Source organism: Cariama cristata, unplaced genomic scaffold (assembly GCF_000690535.1).
Source record: "Cariama cristata isolate BGI_N322 unplaced genomic scaffold, ASM69053v1 scaffold35016, whole genome shotgun sequence".
Classification (NCBI taxonomy): Eukaryota; Metazoa; Chordata; class Aves; order Cariamiformes; family Cariamidae; genus Cariama; species Cariama cristata.
The window spans coordinates 15,953-27,115 of record NW_009623408.1 but is presented as its reverse complement, the minus strand read 5'-3'; the positions used below and the strand labels follow the sequence as shown (position 1 = coordinate 27,115).

The 11,163-nt window shown below is 42.9% G+C and overlaps 1 protein-coding gene across 1 annotated transcript in view; it reads right to left on the bottom strand.

Moving 5' to 3' along the window:
* The window catches only part of STON2 (stonin 2), an 11,296-nt gene extending 3,293 nt beyond the window's left edge, over positions 1-8,003 (bottom strand). The window contains exons 1-2 of the mRNA XM_009702712.1: positions 7,994-8,003; positions 5,099-6,934 (exon numbers count right to left, since the gene is read on the bottom strand). Of these exons, the coding sequence (XP_009701014.1) occupies positions 5,099-6,896 (1,798 nt within the window). The 5' untranslated portion in view covers positions 6,897-6,934; positions 7,994-8,003. The remainder of the gene's footprint in view (positions 1-5,098; positions 6,935-7,993) is intronic.
* Positions 8,004-11,163: the final 3,160 nt, after the last annotated feature.

Below are 11,163 nucleotides of genomic sequence, written 5' to 3'. Positions count from 1 at the left end.
TGCCCATGGCAGGGGGGGTGGAACTAGATGATCTTTAAGGTCCCTTCCAACCAAATAGCTCTATGATTCTATGAAATTAAGCAGTCTTTAGAGGGCTTAGGGATTACAACACCCCACTTAACCTCTGAAATAGAGTTGGAAAAAAATTTCAACTCCGTGTAAGTCTGGGTAAAAATTTCACGGTCAGGCTCATATTTCCAAACAGTCTAGCCAGCGATTCCTCACAACTGGAAGGTTTATAAACTTATGTCTGTGCAGCAAATCCAATGAGAGGCTATGCAGTTCAGCAGAGACCACAGAGATATGCAGCACCACAGCTGGAACCAAGTTATGAATGACTGGGTGCAGTATCAAGCAGATAAAAAAGCTCAAGTTCTGCAAGCATTAAAATACATAACCTGCTTTTCATCAGGATTAATTATCCCAAGCAGAGTGCTGACTCAGTTGCCCTGGTTCTAGAGCGAGCTGGGATCTCTCTCTGACAGCACTTCCCAGTTTTTCATACCTGGAGCACACTTTTGCTGGATAAAAAGCAGTGGCGCACAGCAGACCTTGAAGATGACCCCACTCACCATGGGCTGGCAGCAGCCCCACGTGCTCTCAGGGAGATCATTGTGCCCTCCAGCTCTGCAGGGCTTTTCCTCCTGGCCACTTCTTGAGCTTGGCTGTGGTGGGCACACCTGTGGTGACAGCACACTTCAGCCTCTGCCATGGGACACTCGGGTGCTGCTGCACGTTCCTGGGAATCACTGCTCTCTGGTACTGCATTATGAAGATGCCTAAACCCAAGTCATTCCTGGCTCAAAAATTCCGTGTTCAGCACTCAGTACTGGCAATTAACTAGCAGTCTCGGGCTACCCATCCATTCATATCTCTTTCCTGACCTTGTACCAGTCTCCACAGACTCCTCATTGTAATCCTTCCTGCTCATCTGCTTTGCTATGCTTTTCCTCTCCTCTAGTTTGCCATGGGTTGCTCCCTCCTTCAGACTCCCTGGGTTGCAGTGGAAGCCCACAGCAGCCCAGGAGAGGCAGCTCTGTGCTCTGGCACAAGCCACATCCCCAGCTACAACATATTCAGCTTGCACCGCTACTACTCCTGAACTGGCATGTGGTCAGTTGCTTTTGGGATGGATGCATGTGAAGGTAACACTGGGAAGTGTTAAACTGGGCTTCAGCACACTGCATGATAGGTGCTTTGGAAATCTGAGCTTTTAAACACTTCATAATTTCAACTGGACACATGGAACCCACAACCACTCTTCTAACACACTTGAATGTTGGTGGATATTCACAGGCTCAAAAAAGAAAAAAAGTGGGGGCAGAAATAAAGGAAAAAAAATATTAATGCAATGCAATTAGCAAAGCAATTTTTCAATAACTTAATTTCTTCTAGTAGGAGTACCCACTAACAGAAAAGACCATGCACAACACTTAAAAAAACATTGAAGTTATTAATTTAAACCAGCTCAGCATGGTAGGCAACCAGGTGAACTGATTAAGAAAGCAACTCCTCCACTAAAACTATAGCAAAAATACTAAGCATGTCAGTGTTCATTAGTGTACTGAATATAAGGCGCACAAGCCACAACTTCTATAGACTTTCTGTTTGTTCAACAGGCTCATTCAGAGCTCTTTCTGTAACAGACTGCTTTTGTTTTGCATCTCTTGCTTCCCTGAGCTACTATCATTTCATCCTGACAATCAAGGATCTGATAATAAAATTCATATATATATATATGTTATGTTACAGTGATTGGAAGGAATCTGTTCCAAATGGGCTCTGGTGTCCCAACATGTTTGGATTAAAGGATTTAATTTACTTCAGAAAGTATACCAGGCAGCATGCCTGGGATCCACAGCCAAACTAGAGCAAAGTTCAAATATCCAGATCCAAGGCTCTGCATAGAGGTTACATCCCTGCTTCGCTGGAAGAGCATTTTCCCATGATCGAAGACTGAGTGGATGTTTTCCTAATGTTCTGCTGGTGGATTAAAAAAACCCAAACATGTGGAACCCAGCCAGCTGCAACTGAAGCTCTGCAGAGCCTGTAAACAGGCTTTCTTTATCAACTGCTTTGAACATATTAATTGTGAATATGAGAAGGAGAATAAAGTTTAACAAGCTATTTTGGAAAGGATTTCAGCAATGTGCTCAGTAGAATCCAGTCCATAGTTTTTTCTTAGGTCAAATCATAGTCAGAGTACACACAGTCAGTCCCTCATTTGTCATATGCATTTCAATGTCCAGTCCTAAGCAGACGCTTTGGCTACAAAACAATACAGACAGTGCTGATAACAAGTTCCTCTAGTGAGAGTGCAAAGGGCCTCAGCCCATTAGAAAGCACAAAGTGAAAACATTTGGATAAGACAGCGAAGCTGCTGAAATAATTCTTAACAATTTGGGTGCTAGGATACTACAACCTGAATGCAAGCAGTGAACTTCAGGAGGGACCGGCCTTCCTCCCCTGCGGGACTGTGGTACCGGCCGTCAGGGCAGACCACAGGCAGGGCTGATGGCATCACACGCCTCACGCCCACACAGCGCCTGCAACACTCTGTGCTCAGGGAACGCAGTGAAGCACAGGAGGTCCAAGTGGCTACCCGGAGGCCTCTGGAGTTCCTGGGACTGCGTTTGCAAGGGACTGATGTGTCAGAGCACACAACATAGATGAACGAAGGGTCTCATAGCGTGTGCCTATGCATGTGCTCCTTTGATAGGCACGTGTGCTGGAAGGAGTCACGCAATGCATATGCCCCAGGTCCCGTGGACAGATTGTGTGGTCTCTGGAGGCAGGGTGGAGATGGACACTGTGGCCACCTGCAGCATCTCCCCTCGGCTGCAGTGTGATGCTCTCTCCTGCTCTGAAGTCCCAGGCACCGCAGCAGTTCATTAGCAGATCAGACATTTACAGAGCATCCAGAGTGTTCTTAGGGGTGAGCTGCAGGTGCCACAGTAAGACAGCATGAAGTGCGAGTCAAGGGAATATTTTTGTACTTAATGCTTGAGAAACTGCATCATTTATAGGGACTTCTGCAAACAGGTGGAGGTGAGTTATTACATGACTTGTGGGTAGGGCTGGATACAGCCAAGCATGCACAAGGCTGGGAGTAGACCACACATCACTATCACATGGTCAGAAGTGTATGTGGTCCATCAGGCAAATACAAGAAGGAGAGGGAATCAATGCTTTTGAGTACCACTTATATCCCTCTTTGTTTACCATATACGTTGAGTAAGGAAAACCATGGGACGAGTACCATCAAGGTCAGAATTAAACTGCACTTGGCCTGCCCTGTCATCACTTTGGGATTGCCTCCCGCTCACATACCTCATGTGTCCTGGCCAAGACAGTGCTTGCAAGGCCCTTCCTGTCCCTGAAATTACATCTGACCTGACCGGAGGGGTGAGGACCCTCTCTTCCTCTCAGGATGTAAACAAATACTAACTGCCCTGCATTCTGCATGGTGACACTGATGGATAGATGCTCTGTGGCAGGACTCCAACAGCAGTGCCAAGTCTGTGATGTGTTTCCCCCTGACGCAGGGTATATATAATAAAGCCTCACACTGAGAGAGACAAGATCAAGGAATCAAGAGACATGGATCAACATCTCCCCCAAAGTAGCGATGGGTAAGGGAGCATCACCTCGCAGGAGGCAGTAGAGCCAGAAGTTCTGCCTCTTCTCCTGGTTTGCTACTGGCATGTTCTGTGATTGTGTTGAAGTCCGGGGGCTCTCGTTTCCCCAGCTGTAATGTCTATATGGTATACTGAGATTTTTGCAGAGAAGATGCCACAGAAGGCCCAGTTTCACAGCATCTCATTCCCAGAGCTCATGCAGATGGCATAGTGAGATTTTCCTCACAAGCATGTTATTGCTCATAAACAGCCTGAGGTTAATTTTTCATTGTGATATTTCTCTTGAGTTCCCAAGCTCTCTCTTCTAACACCCCACACTCAGAAAACATGGAGCCTTCACTTTTGTCAGTGATATCCCTCCAAATTTGAAACCTATGGTGTAAGCTGGTATCCTTGGGCCAAAACACGATTCAAAGAAGACTCAGATCACTGTTTTTCTGACACTATAGCTCAAACTCAGGAAAAACATATGTCCTTAGAAAGTGCCAAATCTGGCACAACACTAAACTTTCCTTCAGGGAACACTGAATACAGAAACCCTCCCAGTCACCCAGCTGCATTACTACACCATTAGTACTAAAAAGTCCATCTCCTTTGTAAAAAGCTAGTCTAGATGAGAGAAATCAGGAAGTAGAATTCACTATGCATAAAAATAAACCTGAGTTGCCTAGCTTTACCATGGATAAAACTAAATAACCTTTCATACCATGGATGAAAGGCAGGAAGTGGAATGACTGGCAGCGATGGCCAAAGGGAATAGTAACTTGACCATATTATTTGAATGTTTAATTATGAACACGTTACTAGAAATACAAAGACTTGTGGGCTTTATGTTGGTATTCTCTCTTCGGGTTTAAGCTCTATTTACCCGTCTACACTGATTACAGAAACATAGCCACAAACTGGTGTTTGGAAATTTGGGGTTTTTTTTATGAATCCACAATATCTTCTGTTCTCTTACAATCCCCGTTCCAGATATTTCATAGGTACTAGTTGTGGTATATGCATTGAAATATATAGCACTGGCCCAGTATGCTTGGCAAGGCATGGAAATCACATGTGCTGGAACTACAGCAATTTATCTGGTCCTGTCATTCAGCCCTGTAGCATAGTATCTTGCCTTCGCAAGTTACCTGAAAAAGCCCTGCTTCCAATAACAGTGCTAAGCACACAGAGATGTTTGGTGACTAAGTCCCATAATGTACTCATAAAAGCAGAGAGAGAAGGTATATTTTTGCATCCAGAAAACCTAAACCTGTTTTCATCATTAGCAATGTTTGTAGGATATGTAAAACTACTGCAATGAAGGGCCAGATAAATGCTTCATGCAACTAACTGATGTCCTTTGGTATGCTACAGAGGATGATTTATCCCTCACCATGTAAACTCAGTATTCCCTATCTTCCAAAACATGTAACTCCTTTTAGTTTACTCCTGCAGAGATGGTATGCACCACTCACCTGAGTTTTTGTCAGGCAGTCGGTTTATCCTCCATACAATAGAATTAAAGGCATGCTCGTATTTGGCAGTTCCCAAAGTTACTCTCATTACTGGCTCCGAACCAGACAGACTGGCTGATCCAAAAGTGGCCCCCTTGTTCACTTTGGCTTTCAAAGATTTCTCCCCCAGGACGCTCTCCCTGCGGAAGTTCTTCACCCATTCGTTTGGCACTGGGTAGCGGATCATGACGTTTTCACAAGGGACCTGAGTTAAAGGGTCACGGTTGGAAGAGAACCCAGTGGACATCATCAGCCAGCTCTGCACCTCCACCTCAGCACCATTGATGCTGGCAGCTGTCCTCAGAGTAAAAGGCAAAGTTTTCTCAGCAAAGACAGTTCTGAATCGCATCAGTTCAAACCGGCAGGCATCCAAGGGGTTGAACAGGATAATACGGGAGTTGTTAAACATATCCTCATCCACACATGAATGGAACCGACAGCTGTATAATTTAATCCACTTAGTGGTAGTAGTGGGCATAATATCCTGCCTTGCAACTATTTCATTTCCTTTGATCAGAATATCATTAAGGCCCAGTCTGCATTCTGCCAGGCCAGAAAGGAAGCTGAGAACATAGATATGGGTCAGCACACTGTGCTGGAGAATCACACCGTCTCCTTTGGCCAAGATACCATGAAACTCATCCCTGACATCAACTGTGATTTCTTCTTCTTGATAGTTTAGTCCCACTGTGCTCAGATCTGTTGATGAGGCTGGCAAGTTCATCAGTGTGTCTTGCACAGCACTGATGAAGCTAAGGAAGTCTTCATAATCTGTAGTCCCAAGCTTGATAATTTGCTCTCTCTCTGCTGTGTGAGCAATGGCTGGCTTAGGCTGATACTTCTTTTTCTCCTTGTAGGTTGTGCGGTCCAACCGCACACTGTGTATCCTTCCATTCTCATCATAGTTCTGGAGTTTGCGCTCTGAAATCTCATGATTGATTTCAAGTTTGAATTCCCGGAAAGGTTTCTCCAATCCTTTCTCATAAAAAAGCTGTATACATCCACTCTCAGTCAGCTTGACATATATTGGTCCCCAGTGCCTGGATGACATAATATTCTTCTTCTCTGGGATCCTGAGCATCATTGGCCATCCATCCTTTGGCTGAGCTGGTGCCAGGTTAAATAAGGCTGCATCCAGATCATATGGCATCATGGGGTCATCATCAGGCAAGGCAGGGCTGCTCACACTATCTGGGTCTCCAATCTGAAGTTTCTTGAGCTGCTCTACAGCATCTGTGTGGGTTGCACTTTTGTTTGCCTCATGGAAACTGATGGTATCAGGCTCTTGATGGAGAATAATGAGAGAGTCTCTTTGGCTTTTGCCTGGAGCACTGGAGACAGAAGAGCTTTTGGAACGCCTGTCTCGCTCCTCAAAGAATGAACTGAATGGATTGATGGGTGAGGGTTGGACATCTCGCAGAGATTCATCCAGGAAGGGATTAGTAGCACTCCATGGTGGTGTTTCAACAGAAGGCAACTTGGTTAAGGAGGAGAGATCTAGTTTTTGAATTTTGGAGAGGTCCCCCAATGTGCTTTTAGGACGTTCTCTTTTCTTAAAGGATGTAGTGAGGTTAAAGTTAACATCTGGAGTCTGTGTTTCTGCAGGTGGGGTGTCTGTTTTCAAGGGAGAAAGGTTCTGCGGTGAAAAACTGACTTCATTGTCATCAAAAGTCACCCAGCTGGGAAAGCGAACTGTGGTTGGGGTAGATGAATGCCCATTCATGGAGGTGTTATTCAGCTGCCAGTTGACAGCCTCCATATCTATCTCTTCATCTTCCTGGAGAGACGAGGAATTGTCTTTAAAAAAAGAGGGGAGGGGAGGAAATTTCAGCTAATTATTCTGAAGTTACCTAGTTCTCTCCATGAAAAGAAAACCACAGTCTGCACAATAGTCTGCATGCTCAAGTAAGGCCTATTCAAATGCTGGGCAAGAAAGATAGTCAAAAGACTTGGCTAAAACGCTGAAGAGTCTGGCAAAAATTAATGAAGAAATAGATGGTTGAACACAGAAGGGAATGCAGCAAGAAATACAAAAGGAATGACAGCAATGATTGTATTGCTCTTATTCCAACATAATGACCTAAAAAAGAAAATCACTGCACGTTGTAGTGATTTTTTTAAAACTTCCCTCTAAACTTCCAGGCTGCATTTTTTCTCTCCACTTATCTTCTGTCATTTGCCTGTTTCATTCCCTCTCGTTCTCATTTTTTCCCTTTCTGTCCCCATACCCTTTGCTCTAGAGAAGAATCCAGCAGGGAGAAGGAATGAACATTGAGGAAGAGCACTTCTCCACTCTATTCCCACACATTTGTCTGCGCATTTGCTGTTACCACAAAAGCACATGGGGATATGGTGAAGGCACTATAAAAAGTGCCTAGGTGGCATTTTTGTCCAGGATGCGTTCAGCAAAGAGACTCTTTGCCTTACCCAGTGCGAAAGAGTCTGCCAATCCTTGGGTGTCTCTGAAAAATCTCTTGGAGAAGCTGTGACCTAGGGATGTACATTAGGATAAGGAAAAACATAATTTTGACTTGTATTTTGGAAGCTCTCCTCACCCTCTGTCAGGACATGGCACCTTTGACTGCTCTTTTCCTAGTCTCAGGCTCTGCCAAGACACTTCCCAGAAGTGTCAATCTGGGCTCAATACAATCCCAGCTCTTTCTGGAGGAGACAGCTGCAGTAGTAATAAGGTGTTTTCCAAAATAAGCATACATTCTCACAGTCCAGAAATTAACGGGTTTTCTTCCCATTTTCTGCCCACTGGGCTAATGAATCAGTGCTCCTCAAAGTGAGAAGCCAGCATGAAATTACACTCCGCAGCTGCACCATGGGTTTCCTCTACATATGATACAGCACTGCTAGCATCTGTGCCTTTTGCTTCTTATAGATATATAGATCCCATGTTTTACACAAGTCACTGTTGTTCAGCACAAGCAGAAAAGTCAGAGTGAAATGCAGCACTTTGGTATGGCTGTACACCTGTGATTTGAGCATATTTTACAATATTAACAGCAACAGCAACAACAAACTATTTAAGTCATTATTTAAATTGCCACCAGTTCCCAAAAGTGATGAGCTTGATTTCCATTCTGCCTCAACTGTAATAGACAGTTTGAATTTTTATTCCATTTACCATTTAGAATATGAAATAGAGAATATTCATGTTAGCCAAAGTCCTGCCATTAGCTCATTATAATGTCTTGGGTAACTTGATTTTCTGGGCCTCTCATTTCAGCTGTATGGAAGTAAACCCAACCTTTTGATCTAAGGACAAAACACATCATGGAAGTTCCAAGGGTTATTATAATTGAGAATTATATATGAAGCAGAATGATACCAATTTGTTTTCCAAGCCACAATAGTAACAAAGCAATAACAGGAACAGATAGCTTTTACAGACTAACCATGTATTTCAAACTGTATTTGAAAAGAAGTGGCACTATCTCAATTTCTCAGATTTCCTTCTCTGCCCTGCCATTTCACTCTCAGCTTTGCACTATGTAGTCACTGCTACTGGTTGTATCACTGGGTACAGTGGTGGGTCCTTTATCTGTTAAGTTTTACCACAAGACTATAAATAGATTTGTGGGGGAAAAAAACAACAAGCCAACTGATTATCATCCACAACCACACCCTAAGCAAGAAAGTAATAAAAAACCCACCAAGAATAATCTGATGTTGTTCTGACTCTCAGGTCCACACCAATACCGTCTATGTTGTCTCATGCCTTTCCAGTACTTTGGTCAGCAAGCATGTAGTCCTTTGAAGCAAAGCAAAGGCAATGAAAAGATGTGGTAAGAGTCTCTGTTTTTATGGTATTTCTGGGAAAACATTCCCCATTTCTTTTAGGACTTCTCAAAGTCCTGTGTTTTAAGATCAGGATTTCTTAAGAGCAGACCAACCTCTTCCCTGCCTGCAATCATAATTTTCCCCTTTCCTGTATCTTAGCTTTTGAATTGCAGAAACCAAATGTGATTCCACAAATAAAGTATTAACACTTCTGGTAAGCTTGAGAGAAGCAGATGAGAAGACCTCCTTACCAGTCCATGTGAGAAACACCCAGAAATCACCAGAAAAATTTATTTCAAAACTGAGTAAGTTTTATAAAAGGAATTGCTCTTTTGATCCAGATGCCCAGAAATACAGCAGAAGCATGAAGAGAGGATGGTTTCATATATGTAATCATTTGAGTAATTTTATTTTCTAGAAAAATATCAATAAACTGCTATTTGATTTGAAATGTGGAAGTGTCAAATCTGGGAACTGAAATAATCTTTCTTTCCCAAACTAAAAAGTACATTCTTCTGCTGCCAAAGAACCATATGGTTGGGTTTACAAATGTTTGAAGAATACATGATGGTTTTAGAAAAGACAAGTTTTTAGCTTTGTCTGTAAGAGAATGACTAATAGCAGGGAGGGTAAGAATAACAATATGCTAATGCAGCTAAGCATCCAAAAGAAAGTTCCTGAGAACTAGATGAAATAGTGTGTGTATCCCAAAAGAAACATTGGAACTTCTGCTGCAAAGGCAAATACAGCATGGTTAAAAATCTTCACATAGCCAGAGGATGGCTTAGACAATTACTTCAGATTTTTCCCTTCTTGACTTTTGATGAGTTCCTGAAGATGGGTGATAAAGTTTAAAATGCGAATGTCCTTCAATTTGGCAGCACCTCAGTACATCTGGGAGAGGACACTTTAGAAAGCAATTCCCTAGATGAGCTTCTTGCTTTCATAACTGTTTCAAAATTCCTTCCTACAAAATAAACCAAGATGATAGCTTGCTGATGGGGTGCGGACAGTCTTCAACCAGAGCGACTCCTGACTGAGAAAGTCTAGATCTGCATAAAAAAATGAAGAAGTGATCAAACCAAAGCACTAGTTTTTTCCTTCTTGACCTACTGACTTTGCTTTCCTAAGCAAATAACTTTGATAGGTGTTTACTCTGCAAAATTAAAATATCTTTTAACTGTCTGACCTTGCCAGATTCCAACCTCACAGGTTGCTCCAGCCAGCTACAAAACACAGAAGCAGATTTACCAAGGAAGTGAAGGGGACAGTAGCTCTGTCTCCATTCCCAGTGACATCAGCAACGTGAGCTCTGGGGCAAGCAGCCTCAGGCTGCCTATGCAACTACGCATCTCTGCATTCATTCCCCCGTGTAAGTGGTGCCTGCAACCAGCATTGGCTGCACCTTACTACATACATGCCTGAACATCATTACCAAGCCATTAAGTAATTTGGAAACTTAAGTCCCCAGTGAAAAATAAAATGCCAACCTGCATCGGAAGTTTTTTTTGTCCACAGGTCTCTTAACGTTTTGTTGGCTTTGCAAATGTTCAGTAGCAAAATGGTTAATCATTTCAGTATGATAAACTGGAAAACAGCATTGTTATAATGGATGTAGAACACCTCACTGTAATCTGCCTCCTGTGACTCGCTACAAGGAAAGAAGGCTTTGGTTCTCTTTACTGTATCATCTTCTCATTTTTCTATTTAAACTATTTTGGCCAAAACCAACAGGTAGCACTATGTTACTTATGCCTGGGGGAAAGGCAGCCATCCAGTTGCTAAAGGACACTGATACTGCAAACTGTTCATGACCAAAACTGTGCCACAGAAGTAAGAAGAAGATCTAACAGTGTTACACACATTTCAAAAAGAAAAGCAGATAATGACTTTAAGAAATGGATCCAAGCAAAATCCTGGATTTTCAAATTTCTGAGTACTCATCTATTTTGCCTCAAGAGAAATTAGCTCAGAGCTTCATGGCATGACTGTTTCTATTACCTGAATATATTAATTTACATTTAATTCAGATAGCTCTACTTTAAGCTCTACTTTACACTTTAGTCTGTAGTAGAATCACAGAATCATTTAGGTTGGAAAAGACCTTTAAGATCATCGAGTCCAACCATTAACCTAGCACTACCAAGCTCACCACTAAACCATGTCCCTAAGCACCACATGTACATGTCTTTTAAATACCTCCAGGGATGGTGACTCTACCACTTCCCTGGGCAGCC